General features: G+C 44.2%; 1 protein-coding gene across 2 annotated transcripts in view; it reads right to left on the reverse strand.

Moving 5' to 3' along the window:
• LOC119446100 (cytochrome P450 3A41-like) overlaps nucleotides 1-21560 on the reverse strand; it is a 136472-nt gene that overhangs the window by 19908 nt on the left and 95004 nt on the right. For both annotated transcript variants that reach the window (XM_049663899.1, XM_037710448.2), the window contains exons 2-6: nucleotides 18667-18763; nucleotides 17838-17890; nucleotides 15086-15182; nucleotides 12282-12401; nucleotides 8405-8493 (exon numbers count right to left, since the gene is read on the reverse strand). In XM_049663899.1, the coding sequence (XP_049519856.1) occupies nucleotides 8405-8493; nucleotides 12282-12401; nucleotides 15086-15182; nucleotides 17838-17890; nucleotides 18667-18763 (456 nt within the window). The remainder of the gene's footprint in view (nucleotides 1-8404; nucleotides 8494-12281; nucleotides 12402-15085; nucleotides 15183-17837; nucleotides 17891-18666; nucleotides 18764-21560) is intronic.

Here is a 21560-nt window from a genome sequence, read left to right on the forward strand (position 1 = left end):
AAGTCTTCCGATGCTAACGTCATCGGACGGCGTGAATACCCCGACGCAAGACGAACTCGGGCGCAAGACGGCTCAAATTGTTTATTTTTCACAATTTTTACTCGATAGAATCTTTTCACCGGCTAGTTCGCTCACGAATAAGAGATCCCAGTCATTTTTGTTGCCTCAAGGCTCCCAGTTTTGCCTCTGTGGCGGTTCGGTTCCCGGTCTGGGCGGTCGCGTTTCGACAGTTGTGGGATGCGAAAACACTCTGTATTAAGATATAGGTGCAAGTAAAGAACATCAAATGGTCGGAGTGGATCCGCAGCCCAAGCACTACAGCGCCCCTCATAGCCCACTGTGCCATTTGAGCAGGCTTTCTCTCTCTCTGAACTTTTCCTAACCCCTACCCCCTCCCCCAGTGCAGAGTAGCTAACTGGAAACTTTCATGTGGTTAATGTCCGTGCCTTTCCTCGTCTCTCTCTCTCTCTCTCTCGAGGGCGCTAAACCTCACAATTAAAAAAAACTGCTAAATATGCTGTACGCAGTAGCGCAGCCAGAAATTGTGTTCGGGGGTGGGCTCATGTCGCAGCACACTCGCTCCTTATATAATTTGTCGAGGGATCAAATACATGAATACTAAGTGCATTGTCATTGCCAATGTTATTGTGTATTAGATGCTGCAAACAAATTCTTGAACGCTGCGCACTGTCCAGACAAGTAAAATATCTATTTTTTCATACAAGAATATATTCGTATGTCCCAAAAATTGTGTATCAATGCTTCCACGTTTTTGTCTTTTTAATAAGTAAAGTAAATATCCCGTGAACATTAGAACTATATCAATTTGAAACCAGCAATCTGCATGCAGATGATATGAAAAACGTAAAGGCCATGAAAGGACCAAGTTGAGGACAAACATTTTGATGAATCTTTGTCATTCAAGAATCTTGTTTACATTTTTGTACATATGCAATGGCCAGGGAAAAACCTCAATAACACTGCCCTTCGTTCCAATGTATTGCACAGGAGCAGCTGTTACCGGTCGTGTATTGTGAGTAATTGCACCGAAATTATAGTCGCAACAGAGAGTACTTATAAAAAGCAGAAGTTCTGCAAAATATACATGAGGAATGCGAAGATACAATGTAACATACAAATGCGAAGATATAGCTTGATAAAGGGCTACAAAGTGTCGCTGGAAACAAGGTTCACTGCTTGTATACACAATACCTCGCAACAAGATATTTAAATATACGTATAAGTCTCCAATAAATCTACGTATCTAAGCAAACATCTCTCTATATAATATGACAAACAAGGCAAATAAACCTGTTGCGCAATCACAGATAGTAAACTTTACGCATAGAAAAATGACGATCCCGGTAAGAACAAAACTATGACCTCAGAAATCGTGATATGTACTTGGGCCATGCTCCTGTCGCGACAGCACCACATGGGTAGAATAATTGAAGAAGATGCAGAAATCAGTACGAAAATGTGTATTTTAACTGCCTGCACAGTGGCAACAATTATTATGCAACCAAAAATTAAAGAAGGGTATTGCTTCTGTTCAGAAAGGAAGTAAAAGCAGGTAGCTAAAAAGGAAAGAAAAGGACAAACCAAAGCCACAGATAATGCAGCAAGTTGAACTACCCAATATCCGAGTGTGTTAGTTGGGAAACGCCGTGTTGGCCCTGCTTTCAATGAGCAAGGTCGGTCAAAATTGGTTATTGGTGGCCTCGTAATTTCGTATTCGCATGATAATATTGATCATAGTGCTAACTGTTACAATAAACGGCAAAAAGTTCTGCGGTTTTAAAAGCTAATGAACAGTCATACGTTTTTATAATTACGCATTTATGGACCTGAAGGAACAGAAGTTTTTACTTGCATTCATTTTTGTTGCTTCGCTATCTAAAGGACAATCTTCACTCGGCGGGGGAGTTTAGCGAAGCGGTCAATGACTTCGGACACGTTGATGTCGACGTCTCTGTGGGTGTACTGAAGCGCCTGCCCAACCATGCGTTCCTCAAACACTGTGGAGCGCAAGTAGTTTTTTTAGTAATTTCATGTTCGATAATATTCTGTCTGCGATGGCAGTGGTCACTTGAAGGGTGACTAGAATCTGCAGCAGTTTTTACAGATTCGGATAGAACCTGCAGTCGCAATGAGGGAGGGCATCTGTTCCTGCGCTGGGGCACTGGTTTGCTGCTTTGTTCACCCACTTTGTCCACCATAGTCGCAGTTCTCCCAAAGCAGCGCTTGCATTCGTCCTGCCCAATAACAGTCAGGAGATTTTCTGCTCCTTTCTCTCGCACATCTTGCGTTGGTGGTACAATTACAGAAAAGTCCTTTGAGATTGTCCTGTGCTTTTCGAACCGTTGGTGTAACTGTGCTAGTACGTGGTTCATGAATGGAATGAACACAGTTCTGCGTAAATATTCCTCGGCATTTTCTGATGCAACGCTCCCACGATTCTGATCCCATGCTCCCACAAGTACGACCAACGAGAGGCGAATGGGATCGACGTCCTTGCGGAGACGGGGAGCGGCTGGATCTCGACAGAGCGCTGTCTGCATTAAGGTCGTGAGTCGGCGTATAAAGAGAGATAGTATGATGGCCTGGTGCATGGTGGTATTAGGTCGGGAATGACCATCGAGGAGGCAACGACTAACGGCTGCGGCAGTGACAGGCGATATGTCCAACACGGGAACAATTAAAACATTTGGGCTTATCGTCCTCTGTTCGCCAATCAGCCGGGTCGTGACGGGGTGGGAGATAACTTTGAGTCTGGGAGCAAGCAGCCAATGGAACCTGATAAGCGTTCGAAGAGCGGACCGGGCACAGAGATAGAAGCCCAAAATTGCTATCTCCTCACGGACGACCGTAAGAACGAACTCGAGCCGGAGACAAGGGCTCCAGCTCGCGGCAAATAAGGTCACTGCAAGGTCACTGCAAGGTCACTGCAAGGTACCGCAAGGGCACCGCCAACGTAGACACCTAAGGCTTTCGTCTTAAAATGGCGGTTATATCTTGCGGTTTCAGCGCCTGAGTTACCCGCGATGGATTTTCGCACGAAGATATCGCGGCGGTAGTCTGTCTCCGGAAGTCTGTCGAGCGTTTGTGCGATTCGGCGGATCTTCGCTTGTTCAAAGTGCCGACACTCTTTTATAATTGCATCCACCGTCGCAGTGTTCTTCCACATGAGAAGAGCGAAGACATCGTCTGGTAATGCTATTAGGATGTGGCCAACTTTATCCGCCTTGTTCATGTTGTTGTCGGCCAGAGCATCTTGTCTGTAAGTCACATATGAGATTCTGTGGGCGTCTGAGCACGGAATCGAAGCTCCTTCTTCGCGGCCAGCTGACGGCCGACAGGTTGGCCAAACAGTTCTCGCAATTTCTCTTTACAGACTTACCAGCTAGCTCGGTCGACTTCATGCGTCTCACATCATGACTGCGCGGTTCCGCGAAGATGAGGTTCGCTAGCATCACTATCTTATCCCATTTGTGGTTGCACACTATTTCGTACATATCAGGCCGGTCCTCGATGTCAGAACCATTCGTGCCACAAGATTTTCCCAGGTCCCACACATGGGTCAAGATTACTGTAGGCACAGACTGCTGAGATGTCGGTTTGTCGGCCATCATGACGGCAGGTAGGTGACGTCCACTGCGAAGTTCTGTGCTTGTACCCCGCACGTTCACCAAAATGATGCAAGAAAAAGGCAGGCGGACAGGTGTAAATGGGGCTGTATTCACAGAAGATAGAAATGGCACGTAAACAGCAGGTACAGTATTCGTCGTCTCCTGGAGACACCTTGGTCGTTCTCTTCGCGCAACAATATTTTTGATGATCGACGGCAGTGCTCGCCACTTCGCTGTGCTCTGAGTGCTACTTGCGTTTGTGGGCACAAGTTTTATGGTTCGTCACTGTCACTACAACGTGACATTTATTGAGGTGCTTCTGCGTTCATGTACCGGACGCCCCTGTGCCACCGTGGGTTTAGTCGAAAGCGCGAAGAGGACGCCAAGGTCGCCCGGTCCATCGAGCTTGCCGCAGGCTACAGAACTTGCCCCTGAACATGGGCTTCCACCCCAGACGACCAGGAAGACAAAGACCAAATCAGGAGCCACGATGACGCACCCAGGGTCATTAGCAGCCATCGTACTTCGACAACCCAGGGAGCAACCAGCCTTCTGTGGAGCTTCATCAAATGAGCCCTAAACCTGGCTGGGGACGTTCGAAAGAGTATCAGCCTACAACAACTGGAACTCTGAAGACAACGTTCGCCATGTTTATTTCTCAGTGGAAGGTACCACGAGGACAAGGTTCGAGAATTGGGAGTACACTCTAACGACGTGGGGCCCCTTTCGCAGAAGCTTCTTGAAGATGTTCACAATTAACAGTCGTCCGACGAAAAAGAGCCTAAGTTGGGCCCCAGACGACACGTGATACATGGAAGGCGTCATCGAATGTAACTAACAACAGAAATAGGAGTCACAAGGAGAGTCGTGCAAATGCATGGAAGAACAGTGCAGGTAATGGTGAAAACCTTCAGTGAGGAATTTAAAGACTTGAGCAAGCTCATCAAGATTGCATGCATGAAAGAAGTTACAGCAGTCAGCCAACGTCTGTCCTCTCGGACTCTACAGAACATTCAACGACGGTCATTGTTCAGGAACCAGCCTTCTATATTGTTACGGGGAGATGTCAAAAAGGGTTTATATACAATATTTACAAGTGACAGCGAGGAGCACTACCACAAAAAAAGTTGGCGGGCCGGGATGCAGCACGTCTTCTTTCTCGTCTGCTATATCACTTCTATTTCGTCCGAAGGATAACTTATAACATTACCCGCTGGCGGCGTAAGCACCGACTCGGTGTAGTCGAAGTACGTCGGCACGGAAAAGGTTCACTGCACACACAGGGTTAATCAGTGTCTGAGACATGGTAGGGCTTCAGGCGGACGACGTGCGCGATGTTGGTGCGGGTTGAGCGAATGGGGATAAAGACAATGGAGCGATTTCGTATGTTACGTCGGTCACTTGGTGACACACTCGATATGAGCCGGTGTGCGGCAAAAGCAGCATTTAAAAAAAGCCCCCGACATGGCGCGCTGGGGACCAAGGGAGGACAAGATACCCAGGGGAAAAGTGGGTAGTCCTATGATGGCTATTGTATCGAGATTGCACGTGGATCTGCGATTCGCTAAATCGAGCGCGGGCAAACTTGACGTGCTTGGTCAGCACGGGAAATAGCCAACAAATTCTTCACCGTCGGTACAACGTGACAGTATCACACGTACGAATTTTCGATGCTGAACGTTTTGTCATTAGCCACAACGTAAACGAGTGACAAACGATATTACGTTATTTTTGTAAGCTAGTATATAACTTCAAAACATGTATGTTTCAAGCTCGGAGTGCGGCATAAACAAATCTAGCGCAATTGACACATTCACAAATTCGTACAAAATAAATCATAATGGCACCACCACATAACAGGTTACTTAGCCAAGAATCCTATAGCAACGCGCGCCTTCGAAGTCATTGCCAATAAGGAAAAAGCACGATAAAGGAAGAGCAGCAATCCTGGTTTATTACAGCGGCAGAAAGTACATACCACAGTATCTTGGGAACCAATTCTTAGCCCTGCCTTCTAGTAAGTGCACCATACGGCAATGCTCGGATAGCATTTGGACTAGGTGTAACAAGCTGAGAAGAATGAATATGAATTCTGTGATTATACGTGACATTTACATGTTTTCCTAAGCTTTCGCGAAATTTTCCTGCCGCTCAAACAGTCATTACCGGCAACCAATGAGAAATAGCGGCTTGCTGCGCCAAACCGGTGTCGTGCACCGCCGTTGTAAACAGAGGCAGCGGAGGCAGGCTGACGCAAGCAATGGACGCGGGACCACGTGATCAAACATGGTGGCACCCACGGGAATTAACTCAGCAAAAGTTTTTTAACTGTACGCAAAAAATAAGCTTCAATTCAACTTGCTTCATTCTGTCCTGTTTAAGGACGGCGTCACGCGTGGACCGACCCGTGGAGGCCTTCTCGATCGCGCGAATGCGCCTCTGTTCCCAAGACTGTGCCCGCCAGCGACTTAGGGGTTGCTGGTAGAGTTGCCTCATGACTAGAACCAACCCTCGATTCCTCAGCGTGTTCCATTTGTTGTGTAGATCGGCTAGCCTAAATTCTTGTATGAAGGTGCAATAAATGTCCCTTCATTTGTCTACACTGCTGTGTGTTCATGTTTTCTTTGTTCCCAATCGAGACCCCAAATTATGTATTTTGTCATCGCAGCAGCAAAGCCTCTTGACTATAAATATATCAAGTGCTCACGTTCTACACTTTGCTTATTTTCCTTTTTGGATGGTTCCAGCAGTTATGTATGGGTATAGACACGACTAATAAACGGTATTATAAGCATGACTGCTAAATATTGCAGCTTTACACGAGAGCACACATTGCGCTAGGTACAAGGCAAACATTACTCGTGACAAAAGTTTACTCGACCATAACTTAAATAAGTATCTTGACAAGGAGAAAGTCGCACGATTATTTAGATATGTAGAGGGTTTTATTGTTATTGTTAATGGTAGCCTTTCTTTCACGCAAGCTAGTGCGGTGGAACGTACGTTAGCTACATTAACGCATTGAAAAACCTTAGTCTCCAGTTAAGAACTTCCTAGCAGTACCTGTTTACATATTTTAGATAACGTGCATTTCAGTGCACGACATACCTGCGGAACGTACTCTCCCCGTGTACGCACATAACGCTTGCCTTTTGATGCGGCGCATAGCTAGGTTGTCAAACATGCCTCAGGTGCCTGAGATTCTCTGTGGTGATTTGGTGCGAAATAGTTTTAGTCAACAGATTGCGGGCCTTCATTCTGCTGGTACATCCTGCTCAATGTTGATAGCTGTGTCAGGTCCTTTTCGAAAAATCGACGGGTAAATAGCCACGAGAGCCAACGCCCAGATGTGAAAAGCGTGGCATGGTTGCCTATGGGCAGAAGGTGATGTACAATTAAAAAAAAAAAAAACCTGACAGTAGCATGTACAAAGTACCCACTGTCTTCTCAGGGAAATAATGGCAGCAGTGTTTTTAGAAAATGAATGAGGAAGCTTTGATTAGCTGTCCTGTTACGCAGCAGGGAGCAAAAGTTTCTGGAAGACCTGCTGAGATTGGCAGCATTGCTAGATCGCAAGATGTCCGAATATTTCTTTCTGCTTATGCGCGGCGTACGTTCCCTACGTGTTAAATCTATCCTGTCTGGTTCAAATTATCGTTTTACTTTCGAGTACGCCTGGTCCCCTTGCCACTGTTCCGTACTCATGAGGAGTAGGCGCTTGTCTAATTCTCCACCGATGAACGAGATAGCCCAGCAACAGGCTGCTTTAGGTGGCGTTAAGGAATGTGTGAAAGGTTCACTGAGAAATCATCGTTCACGGCAGCATGTATTAGCTACATCGATCAACAAACGTTTGCAACTTACGCTAAGAAAGTGATCAGTGAAAACACTGAATGTACAGACAACCAAGTCAACTGTTACTTACCCTTTCTTTCCTAGGCAAAGAGTTTTCATAAAACCGAAACCAAGATGCCCAGAATGTAAGCAAGAGAAAGTGGCACAAGTTGAGCAGTATAATTCACTTTATAAAAATAAATTTTACATGAGCCGCAGACTGTCAGAAACTATATGCTGGCTATAATTACAGCTTGCCGGAGATTTACGTGCGTAAGTCTCAAGTCTAACGGTTCTCCTCCATTCACTTCCTGTTTGGCCACACCAAGAAACGGGTCCCTGAATGTTTGCTACTGTGCACTGATAGCCTCCCCGCTGTCACTCATTAATGGTAATCACACAGTATGAAATAGCACTTAGAACTGAATGTATTTAACCATACTGTGGGTAAAGCTTTAACCGAGGTACTTACTGCCTCTTGTCACATGCTGATCAGCATCACATGCAAATCTGACCTTGCGTTCGTGATCATTCTCTGACTTTCGTCAACCTGACTCAGCCGTAGTTGCTTAGTGGCTATGGTGTTGGGCTGCTAAGTACGACGTCGTGGGATCGAATCCCGGCCATGGCGGCCGCATTTCGATGGGGCGAAAACACCGGTGTACTTAGATTTAGGTGCCCCTTAAAGAACCCCAGGTGGTCCAAATATTGGCACGCCGTAGTCCCCCACTACGGCGTGCCTCATAATCAGATAGTGGTTCTGGCACGTAAAACCCCATAATTTATTTTTGAATGTCTTACCGTATATGGCATAAAATTACTATAGGGCCGAACTGCGCGGTATCTTATACCGGCACATTCACAGGTACAGAAAATTATGTACCTGTCTAGCATACACATAGGAAAGTAAGAAGGGCACCGAGCGTTTGATGCCAACTCACTCAAAGAAGTCCACAGGCTTGTTTTTAGTAGCCGCGTCCATGACTCGTGATGTCATCCTTCCAGCAATGGTTTTTGTCTTGACCACTATCTGCAATTCAAAAATAATGTCTTCAAACAGTGTTCAGAATGAAGGCAACATTGTTCGGACCTTCCGTAGGAAGCACTTTTTTTTCCCCCGCTCTGCGATTTGGTAGGTTGTTCTTCCACTAAGACCTTCAAAAAATTACTGTGTCTCTTCGCGATAACGCTGCATAATACGATGAATACATTTAAGGACGCTCTTCTTAAACATGCCCTGAAACAAGAAAATGATATTATAAACAGGCTGTTAGCAGCTACAGTATAAAAAAAACATATGCATAGTAACATATAACTAGAAAGACCGCAAATTCGCTTTGCTAAGAACCCAAAATAGCGAGAGCAAATTCATATGCGTGTAGATGACGCTATCGCAGGCTCTTAGGCTGCTTTCCAAATTGCACATATTATACAGAATGAAGTGTCTAAGGGTACGGCGGACGTACGCGCGAAGTTTTATTAAAGATCTCTTTGAATAAGGATAGAAAACTATGTGAATTAGAACAGCTAGGTTCATCGTTAATAGCGCAAAAAGAGAGTGACAAGCGCTCATTTCGTCCCTCCTTCTGCTTGTCTCCACATTTTTTTCACTGTAAACGATTATTATTTTTAAAGACACGGCGGATCCATAAGGATTAACGTTATCCACAGTGCCACACCCGCGAAGCGTCACACTACCATCAGGCTCGCTAGAATACAAGTCTAATGAATTCCAGCGCTCGTTCAGTCTGCTTGTTTCTTTCTTTCTGTCTGAGTGTGTAATAAGTCCGCGCTGCAAACATGAATGCGAGCTCCGACAACCTACTAGCCCGCCTCATCTCGTATACTGTTTAGGATGCGTACAGCATCGGGTGTCATACGTGCACGCACACCTTGCAGTCATATAACATGTAGCTAGATTGGCTTCTATACACCCATTAGAGAGAATCTGAGAGCTCACTTCGATGGCAGTGAGCGCCTGCGCAGGTACAACGAGCTCGCTTTTCTAACGAGAAAGGCGTCTAGAAGGGCATGTAGGCATTAAACATGCTATGAATAAAAGGCTAGTGTAAAATGCACGTAAAGTACATAAGCATTGACCTTCAGACACGTCGATGTCAACAAACTCATATGGCAGAAATCTCTGAAGCTTGCAGTCAGTGGATGATGCAGCAAGTATACGAAGCGCAAGCACGCTTTTGCAGTCGCCAGATCTAAGCAGCCGTTACACTGTTTGCGGTGTACGTTGCGCTAAAATGTCCGCTTTCTACGCTGACTAACCGGTTCGATACCGCGTCTTAAGTTTGTTTTTGCTTCGTTTTTTTTTTTTTTTTTTTTTGTCTTGTTGCATGTTCTATTATTTTTTTTTTTTTTTTTGGGGGGGGGGAGGGGGCTCTGAGGCTATTTCTCTGAGGTTTCTAAAACCTTTTTCATTACTTACCTTTCACAGTGGCCAGATGACAGCAAGCACTGCGCTTTCACAAAAACTTGGCAGCCACATCTATTAGACCGTCGGGCCATACACTGAACCATATATTTATTGCACTGTTTTTACATGTGCCCTCTAGCACATGTAAAAACATTGTAATTGTATAAGTTGATAGTAGCGACGCTACACAATAAACTTACTTAAAAGCATGGCCGATAGATGTGGTTGTTGGGCTGTAGAGCGGACGCACTTGTTACCGTCATCTTGCCATTGTCAGATGTAAGTATAGTGAAAGGGTTTTGGCGACGTAAGGCAAACTACCGCTCAGAAAAAAAAAATGTTTTTCTTGTGTCAACCCGTGGACCCCGAGTATATAGGAACAGGTGATTCTGCCGCAACGATAAGAACGGGCAACTTGGAACCACTTCTGTACTTGTAAATTACCCCTTACAGCAATCTGTTGAGGTATCTGCCACATAATGTTCGTTGATTTCGGCTTTTCAGAAGGCCAATCCTATTGCACCTTACGTATCCTATATTTTTACTTCTTATCTATCACACATATAAGCCGCGTTTACATTAATGCGACAGTAGCGCATCGCATTTCCAAGCGCATTTGGGAAAGGCGATGCGACGCCGTGTACATGTAGCACATTAACTCTCCCGAGAACGTAGCTGCACGTGCGTGAGTCGACTCCCGCCCGTAAATCTACCATCGCCGCGCGCCTTAATGCGATGCGCCTTCCTAGCGCATTACCACTGTTTACGTGAATGCGATGTGCTAGAAATGCGATGCGATGCGCCAATGTTTCATTCATGTAAACGCGGCTATAGAACGCCTACAGCCACTTTCAAACGTGTTTCGATAGAAAAGCGAGCCCTCAGCCGTGCTGGCACTGAATGCCATCGAAGTGAGCTACTGCACGTCGAGTCTCCGTCGCCCTTGAACAGAACCCTACGCACAGCATTTTCTATTTTAAGTACGAAGCAACATCAAACTATAAGTGCGCGCGGACACTACCAAGTATGTTTTTCAACGTATGAAAAAAACATCACGTCTCATATATATAGATGCGGTGTACACGCGCTAGTGATTTCGAAATTGTATTATGGGTGTGCATAGCGGTGTGATAAAAGCACTCTCTTCAGTAGAAGCGTCATAGGAACTCTTGAGAGTGCGAAAGCATAGGGCACTACAAGAGTCACTCGCACCTGTTCGCGAAAAAAAAAAGAAACTGAAGGCATTTTGGAGTGCAGTCAGCTGCGATACCAACTGCTCGGTGAAAAGTTAACCATACACCGCAGGCAAGCGATCTTGTGCGCGACAGCGACAAGCGACGCGATAGAGATGATGTCGCGTTCGCTCGTCGCCTAGTCGTACCCCACACGAGCGACGACATTGAGCGACGTGACCCCGGTGTTGCTGGTATGGGGGCAGCAAATCCGTGCTGAAACTGGCGTGACGCGTGCTTTATTAATTTACGTTGATGTGTTTTGCTGTAAAGAGCAGCATAAAGACTTCTAAAGGTCTTGCACTAGGTTCTTATGCTTGCACGTATCAAAATTTAGTCGTTTGCGCGTTCCGTTCGACAATCGGTAGTACTTGACTGATGTACATCCTGTTCCGGCTTCTCGCTATTGGCTAGTCGCTCATAGCACTTCCGGGCCACGAGCGACGAATTCTAGATTTCCAGAACCGAGCGATCAAGCGACAAGAACGAGCGATCTGTTCGCGCGACGGCCCGTTTCGTCGCTCGAAGCCGTCGCTCGTGGCTGTCGCGCACAAAATCGCTCTCATGTGGTTTGGGCTTTACGCTTTGTTTTTTTCTGTTTAGTTAACAATTACGCTAATTTCTGCATTGCAGTTTCTACTTCAACATGTTTGTAACTACAAAATATTCGAACAGCTGCAACGCGGACGCATTTCCACGAATCACTGAAGCGGGAAAGTAGCGGAATGGAATTGTATTATTGGCCCATGTGCGAGAAGAACACGTTGTTATAGTATCGCATCACGATGCAGTGAATGGAATGCGTTTTTCTTTCCGTGAAAGCGCGGATCTAGGCTGTAGGAGATAATGCGGTAGTTCTTGCAGCAGTGATAAATACGCCGATCTGAACTTACACCCAAAGCAGGAACGTTGACTCAAGAGATGCAGGTATTTAGTTGTTCCGCGTTCTTACGACCAACTTATCTTACGCGCCGAAAGCAAAGAGAAACTTCAGACGCACTTCAGTAAAAAAGCTGCGCGATCTGTCTGGCACACCAGTAATCAAAGTTGAAAGCACATGTCAGAAGTACCTGCAAGTCCCAGCCTATGCTGAAACATAAGTGTGAGAAAGTATTTGTCTAATGTTCTTCCACGTGGAGGTTAGCACTCTACACTTACCGTTTTCAACCGTGTTGCGGTGAGTGCTGGGGTGAAGATTGCTCGCGCTTTCTTCCACTCCTCACCTGACAGGTTCAAGATGGACTTCTTCCAAACATCACTTCCCACGCTCTGAGATAACTGCAGCGAACAGAAGCCGACATGAAAGTAAAATGAAAGCTTTCTTTGCTGTTCCGGTTAGAGCCGACCGTGTGTCTCTTAAGCTTTTTTAATGTCTCGGTTTACCAGGTATTTCTTTTATTTTTAGCTCCACCTTGCTTTTAAAATCGCCTGTGGCTGACAGCGCGTTTCTACGCGTTGATGCACTTCTAATAATGCAATGGCCTTTACTTCTACGAGAAATCAAAATGCCTAATTGATTAACCGGTTATTCAACATAATAACACCAATTAAAGTTCTTCAATTATTACTTTACGGCGCATATTTTAATCTACGTCTTATAGCCGGTGGGTTCGCAAAGTGTATGCACTTGGAATGAATTCTAAGGACTACACCAGTTTCGAGATATCAAATTTTAATATGCCCGACGAAATGCATTAGTATTCCAGTTAGGTTTGTGCTTCAGTGCATCAAACAGAGTTTTCATAAAGAAGTAAGTAGAACAACCGTGTATTTTTATCGCACGTTTGACGGTGCAATGCTCCAAGTTCGTTTCAAGTCGATATGCGCTGCAAACCCACTAGCTACCGTTCGTATATCTACGAACGGTAGCTAGTGGCAGCTAGTGGTAGCTAGTGGTAGCTAGTGCCATAACATAATTATTTAAAATATTGTTAACGTAGTTAGGTTAATTTTTAAATTAAGCATTTTGTTTTCTCTTAGGCGCCCTCATCAATGGACCCCTCATCAAGGGTTAAAATTGGCAATTTAACAAACAATTATGAAGCAATAATAAATTTGTGAAGCAATTTATTAAACAGGTGATTTTAAAAAATTAATGCAGCTAGCAAAACACCCGATAGAGTGGTGAATGATATTAGTTTCTACCCGAAAAGGTTCTTATCTGTGCACGCCATTATTGATTAACTTGGCTAGTTGGTACACTGTACCAGACTGGCGTTTGGGAAACGATTTTCACGAGCTTCTGGTAATTATTGCGCTTAATGCTTAATTATTCCTATCTTTTCAATTATTTTGAATCATGTTAGTTTATTTTGAACCGGCTTTGATCAATTCTGCACTTGTTTTGACCCTTTTCTGAGAACTTGTTTTTGCGCGTGACCACGACGCCATGAGATCACATTACAAATTTTCATCATTTTCACGAGTTTCTACTAATTAATGCGCTCAATGCTTGTATATTCAAATTTTTGACATTATTCTGAATCATGTTAGTTTATTTTCAACCGGTTTTAATTGATTCTGCACTTGTTTTAACACTGCTTTTACGCGTGACCACGACGACATCAGATCACTATACACGCCGACAGCGCGGGCAGGATTATCGCAAGTTTCCGCTAATTAATGCGCTTATTGCTTGATTATTACTATCTTTTACATTATTCTGAATCATGTATGTTTATTTTGAACCGGTCTTTGTCAATTCTGCACTGGTTTACCCAGTTTTTGCTCGTCATCACGACGACATGAGATCACATTACACGCAGACACCGGGCCCCTAAAGTGCTTCGCACTTAAAAGTAGGTCATGGCGTAGGAGCATTGCTGGGTGAAGTGAAAATTTCTGACGGTGAGGTAGAGCAAAGTACTTGTCCTGTTAGCTTCTAATTGACGGCATTCCCGAAACACGTGAAAGACAGTCAACGTCTCACCACATTGACCACAGATTGGTGGCTCATCAACAGTCAACAGAAACGATCACGTGCCATATTTGTGGCCTATTCTCAATCGACACATGATGGCTTCATTTTATAGTATTGCTGTTATGAATGGCTAATTTTCTGACTGTAGCTTAATGAAATGCAGCTAGTTTGAGGTTTCACGGTTCCATCAGTGCTACCAATGACTCCTAAGCTTTTCCTGCAAGAAAGGTTTCAAGTCCATGGCAGGGACAGCTGTACAGGAGTTAGTGATTTTTGTAGCTGATTTTCTTATTTCGCTGTTGTAAATTAAGTGCTCATGTTCTCTACCCTAGCTCAACACTAATGCGGTTGTCTCTTTCAGGAGCACTACTTGTGTGCGCTCTGACTCCGCAACTCTTTCTTCATTGCCACAGGAAGTTGCTCGCGTGTATAGTCGGCGTTTGCGCATGCTGGCAGAGGTGTTTCCTGGCTGGAGCACCGTTTTCCGAGAGGACGTGAGCATCTGTAGCGGAATTGATGTTACGCCATTACTGCTGCCACCGCAGCCTGTTCAGCATCTGTCGCCATAGCTGTGTGTGGCGCTGGCGAACACTGTAAGGGTTGTTCTTGTACACATACACAAATACCTAGGAAAGCTGATGGTAAGATGGCCGCCGTGGTAGCTTAAAGATTAGGCGCAGTAAGCGTAAAGCGGAACATGATGGTAACAGGAAATAACAGAACAACCACGCGTACTGAAGCGGGCGTTGCACGGCAAAACCATCTTAAGTGTAAGCCTGGGTGACGCTTGCGATAATAATCTTGCTTTTTTTATGAAGATCTTTAACGCCAGTGCCCACATTCGTAAACACGTCAAAGTCGCCGTGCGCACGAACGTTCTGACCTAGCGTGTGTTAGGCCGTTGTGGACTTACTACGACACGGCACACTCTAGTGTCAGTGGGGAGCTTTTTCTGTGAACAACAAAAGACTCTGTTTAGTACAACTGCTAACTTGCTTTGGCATCGTGGAAATTGGTTAGGCCACGTTCTCGCTATACTTACTGTTCTGTCTGAAAAGTTCTTGAATTTTGTGGTCAGGACCTCCCGCAAGATGTCTGGATCTCCAGCCACTAGAGTAGGCGCTGTGCCTTGGTAGGAACTGCAAAAAATGTCTTCCCTTTTCTTACTGATGAACAGTATACTTTGATAATAGTGAATAACATAAGGTTTGTTCACTCGATGAGAAGTCGAGAGTGCGAAGACCAGCCCGACCGAATATGCTCGTAATTTGTCAAGTGGCTCGTGCGACTTCACCAATTCCTATCCCGAGCTGCTCCGACACTTTCTCTATATCCGACAGTTTGCAACAACTCAACTTCTGCCCCCTGCTGGACAGTATATATATATATATATATATATATATATATATATATATATATATATATATACAGGGTGTTTCAGCGAACACTTTGAAAATTTATTTAAGGTTGCCTGCCGCAGATACCCCAATTCCAGTTAATCAGCTATTCTACTCGAAGAGGTGGACGTTACTTGCCCACAAAATTTCAATGCACAATCGACTAATCAAGAAAAATTTACTAATTAAGTTTTTAACTAATTACCTGATGGTCCATATTGCAATTTACAAATTGTAGCCGTGGAGCTCGCAAGGCAGATCCACTTGGAAATAATTCTCAGGACGCCACCAGTTTCGAGATATTAATTTCCGAACTTTGCGGAGAAATGCATTTGCGTTCCAGTTAATTTTGTGTTTCAATGCATAAAGCGACGTTTTCTTAATAAACTCATTGAAACGCCAATGCATTTCTCCGCCAAATTCAGGAATAATTATTTCGAAACTAGTGGCATCCTGATAATTCGTTCCAAATGGATCCACCTTGCTCCACGGCTACAATTTGTAATTTTCAATAGCTAATTAGTTATAAACTTAATTAGTGAATTTTTTATTTATTCGAGTATGCATTTAATTTCTTGTGCAAGTAATGTCCGCCTCTTCGAGTAGACCAGCTCATGAACTAGAATTGTGCTATCAGCCACAGGCATCCTTTAAGAATTGTTGAAAGTGTTCGCTGAAACACCCTGTATAAATATATATATATATATATATATATATATATATATATACATATATATAGTGTCGGAAGCAGAGTAGCGATGTTTATATGCCCCTCGCATCGACCTTGTAATGTTGATATGAACATCACTATTCCTCTTCTTCGTAAAACTATGGTAATTCAAGTGTATGTGCCACAATACTGTCGAGTTTTCTGGAGATTTGCAAACACAAACCTGCAAATGAAACCTGTAGTATATCTAGACCGGCAGAATGTCACCATGAAAATTACCACCGTAAGGCATAATCGCCTAGCTAAAGCATTACAGGAGGTATCCTGCTGTGTAAATACTTCATAAATATCTATAAGGACATTTGCAAAGTTATTCCGTCAATTTCATTTGTTGTTTATTGTTTCGATTACATTTTTAATCCATATATAATCTGTACGAAATCTGGGGCCGAATTCACAAAGCTTTTCATTTGCAAGTGATCTTTGGCAATGGTCGGTCGCCTTCACTAATAACATGTCCAGTATCAAGATTGACGTGAATTCTCTCCTATGAGCAATTCTACCGAAGCAGCTTCTTGTGGATATGGACCCTGCGGGCGGCTACGCAGGATGTCTCGAGTTTCGCGCTCTCGTGAGTTTGCCCGACGGCAGTCAGTGAACAAAGCGCTGAAAGCGTTAAAGCAGCAGACAATAAAATGCCGAGATAAAGCCACGTATGTCGCACGAGCCCACACTGCGCACGCCGCTAACTCATTTCAAACATAGAAGACTTGGCAATCTTCCGCGACAGCTCCGCTGATTTTTATCGACACAATATCGCAATATCCTGACTGTCCCGCTTGCTATCTACTCACCCGGCGCAAGTCGCTTGCCATGCATTTGTGGGGCACGTAACGGACGTGACTCCTCTTTCAAACATTATGCTTTTAACCACTGTTTTCAGGGTACAGCCAAAATGTAATCAATTTGAAATTATTTGAAAGCCCATTCTGCATACATATGCACATTTTGAATTGTATATGAACTAACATAAAGTTTAGAATAAAGGTACATCTGAAAACATTTTTATATAACTTACTTGCACACTGGCTGGAATAACAAACAAATGAAGGAAGGCACCAATGGTTTGGCCACAATAATCCTTCCTATTATGTCCTATCCAGTGAACCTAGATAAACTGATAAAACTGCAGGCGTCTCTAGGGATGAACTGTATGTCTTGATCCCATTCGCTTATTCACCTGAGGGGGTCGCCAAAGCTCGCGGAGATCCCAAACTTTCCGGAATAGCACCCCTAGTCGCCCCCCCCCCCCTTTTTTTTTTCTAACGCACTAGTAAGTTTATCTCATGACGTGAGAGCTCTGTGCAAGATTCTGTGCGTAATATTCTAAAATCTGTGTGTAAGGGGCCACCAAAAATCAAGCGTTGAATTCAAAAAGGCTTTCGTTCCTAAGGGATGTTGCCTCTTGAGTGTTCGAATTCGAAAGTAATGCGTCCGACATCACGATTATCCGGCCTCTTCTGTTACAAACAGTTTTAACATAAGAACTCATTTGTGAATACCCCCAAACAAGAAGTGGAGGGAGGGGAGGGGGATGAAGGGCAGATTCCTCTTAAACATACATCCTTAGCACGGCAACCTAATCCAACAAAGCTTATGGAATCTCTTTAGCACAGTGACGGCATCGTTAGTTAAAAATGAAAACAAACATCATAACGTTTACTTACCCGTACACACGACCATACTGATTATAGGAACGGCGGATTACTTCGTTCACTGGCTGCAAGGAAGATGCAATACAAGGTGATGTTCTCGTGTTAATGTGAATGCAGCCAATACTGTTTGTTTGTTTTTTTCAGTATGACCAACTGCAGGGGAGTTTATTTCCTGATTTGTGTGGGGGCACCGGCTTGTTTGTCGTACCTGCTACGGAGTTTTAACCATTACAGCAACTGATTGTCATGAACTGGCTCGTAATGGGTATTTCAATAAACTATGATTAATATTAATATTTGAGTAATTGGAACACGTTTTAACGAAAGGCGCATTTGCGATTCAAAAGCGCGCAAGCTGGAGTCTTGGACGCTTGTGGTTTCCGAAATAATTTTCATTCAAGCCAACTTTGTCATAGTAACGATGAAGGTCGCGTATAAAAATTTCATTGTACTTTCTCTGTTGGTCGCTTGATTTTGATTTTTAATAATTGCGTTCCGTAAAAAATGTTTTTATTACTGAAACCTCGAAGCATGTTATCGCTTGGAAGCTGCCCTACGTCTCTTGTTTGCCGCCCGGCGGACAATATTCACATTTTTGCAAACGCGTTCCTTATATAAGAATTCGTAACATTCTTTTTAAAGCTCAATACCATATGGTAGCTCAGAGCTAGGAGTCCCAGAGCAGGTTAATGGTGTCTGAGTCGTTATTCGGGTAACCTAAGCCATTTTTACGTGGGGTTCGTTGCCAGAATATTCTAGATGTTCTTTTTCAGGAAGATAAGCAAGCGACACTTCGTAAAATGACACCCCGGGAAAGGAAACTGCGTTTGACAAATCCTACCTTGGTGTAGATGTCGTAGGCGAAGCGCATGTACTGCCAGAAAGTGAGATGTGCTATCCCTTTGCCATTCCAAAATGTGAACGTCCGTCGCACCCACCTAAGAATCAGGAGAAAAATAAGAAAATGATGTTGACATATGTGAGCTGCATGACGCGTGAACTATTCTCTCCGCCATCCACACTTTTACACGGCTCACCAGAAACGCTTAGTGGTGCTGGACGCTTAAGCATCGCAAAGACAGGAGAGGAAGCACAGCATGAAAGCAGCATTCTCTGACTTCTGCATTTATTTTTGTGCACATTTCTTGTGCCGGTAATTATGGTTACAATCCAATTTGTCCATGCGGGTGCATTGATTAGCCAGCAACATTGAGCGGTAAGTCAGGTGTAGTATGCGAGAATATTTCAACAGCTACTCGCGATGAGTGGACGGCGTTGCTTGAGTGGCGCAATATAAGGCTCTGAAAAAGGTGTTCTTAAATACTTTTTTTAATAAATTATATCTGCACTGATCCACTTTAAGCATTTGTCCATGGAGGGAATTGCTGAGCAAACCCATAACTGTTCTGAAACTTGCAGAATATTACATGTTAGTCGAGAATGGAACAATTTGTTATGAAATAATGGTCATACTTATAGCCTAGAGTGGCGGAGGGTGTATTAATATACAAGTCATGTTGCTTTTGTTTATAGTGTGTAACATAAAACGTCAAAGCTATGAGGCATTCTTACGTCGTGTATAAGCGAAATACATAGCGCATGAAGGAAGGGGGCCGTAATAAAAATGAATTTGCATGTCTGTGCCATGTGAGAGCAAGTTCCACTTCACAAACAACACCGTCACTGCCAAGCGATACGACTTTTTCTCCCATAGACAATAATTTACGTCAACAATTTTTTCCATGCAATCATCAGCACCAGATGACAGACTACTACATATATGTAAGACACTACTACAGACGTTTGCTACTCCGTAACTCAGAATGCGAGTACAGAGTCTGCCTATTGGGACAAAGCCTTCCCGGAAATCCAGACAGACATTTATCAGCACTTCACGCATGCTGCGCTGCATGATGACAAATGGCACTGATTTCCTGTATTGATTCAACCGAAATTTAGCATGAGCATTTTGTTGTAAGCCACTGTTGGCGGGCAACAACTGCAACACAATGCTGCGATGCAGCTGCATGACAGGCTTGAACACACAGGCGACGCCTGACGGGTTGTATAACAGATTGTAGATTCTAGCAGCAGTTGTTGCAGTAGTGATGGCGAAGGGGCTCATCAGACTCGGCAGCTGCCTGTACCGTAGCAAACACTATCTACTCCGTAATCTTCACCGTGGTGGCAGTGTCAACGTCCTAAACTATTTTTACAGCGTTCTATTACATTCTTTTTTTTACGGCACCATCGAAGTGCTCCTTATCACGGCAGCGTATTAAGACACCTCGATGACCCAGTTTTCTCGCGTGCTTCGTTGCACCAACATGTTCACTTCAGGTACACCACAGTCCGACGAGCTTCAATGCTAATGTAAACCTTCAAACCAAGAATTATATCCGTAAAAACGTATCGTATGTCCCAATTTTTTTACGTAGCCATAATTTTTTATGTATTATTCTGATTCTGGAGATACATTACTTGATAGGTTTCTGGCTATATTTACCACAGTTAACAAAACGAATAAAAGCTGCTGTTGAGGGCAACGTGACCTCAGTGTCGACCGTAACTGGTGTTTGCAGTGGGAGCAGCACAACCGCGGGCTGAACGAGTATGACTCATCATTGGAGATATTGGTACAATCTCCCATGCTAGAGCTATGTACAGCTAGAGATTTGGGGTCAAAGGGATAAACATTTCTATAACTTTCATTAATTTACTCTATGAGAGAAGCTGTCATTGTATTTTTGTTCTGCTGCCAAATTTTCAGATTTAGAATGGACTGCAACCGACTCGCCTGCGCCGCGATGCCCTAGGCATTCTTTGGGCGCCCGAGTACAAATGTGGTGCAACAATCCTTGGCGAAGCAACACAATAAAGACGGTGCCGGTTCTGATTTATTATGACTCCGGGACTCGCAATTGGGTGTATTTCTCAACGGTGGCTGCATCATTCGGGCCGCGTGGCCTTGAGTCGCAATCCCAATGACCCAAAGCTGTCACTTAGAGTAAAGAAAATGGTAGCTGCTCTGGCGAACCTTCCGCCTCTCTCATGGCCTTGACCTCCAGATTGAGCTTACCCAATGCAGACTCTCTGTCTAATACCCCCTGACACATGGGTCAACTAAAGTCATTGGAAGTAAACCCTTTCCTTTTGGTCTGAAGGATCCCTCATCAAAACGAGTTTCGCCGCTGACACATGGTACGGCGTGCTCGCCTTTATGTGTGTTCAGTAAGCGGCGCAGCAAAGAACATGTCGCTGCTTTTTTAAACTCGAACTGACAAAACACCAAAAGTAATGTAATGGTCGAATTCCGTCACTGCTAACTATAAACTAGGTTTTGCAAGCATAAACATTTGCACGCGGATGATTTCCTTTTAGGACCATAAAAGAGTGCCAATATCCCCCCTTCCACAAGGGACCTTCGACGAAAAGGAGATACCCCTTTGTCTTGTGCCACCCCGCGTGAACGTCTTTCCTCTAGATGTCCCCCAGTCCAAAGGGCGTTGAAGTGCCCATTTGTCAGGGGCAATGCCTGAAGCCGACATTCTCACTATCTCTGTCTTTCAACGACTTTCATAGATAATCCAGGAGCTAGGATTGAGAAAGCCACACGCATATGCTTTGACAATCATTTTCGATTGTTTATGCATAAGTTATTAGTGTTGGCAAGGTAGCTTTCAGTGGCCCCATTTGCTGAAAACGGGTGTGTGGCAACTCAATGGTTTCTCTTTG

Source organism: Dermacentor silvarum, chromosome 3 (assembly GCF_013339745.2).
Source record: "Dermacentor silvarum isolate Dsil-2018 chromosome 3, BIME_Dsil_1.4, whole genome shotgun sequence".
In the NCBI taxonomy this organism is placed as follows: Eukaryota; Metazoa; Arthropoda; class Arachnida; order Ixodida; family Ixodidae; genus Dermacentor; species Dermacentor silvarum.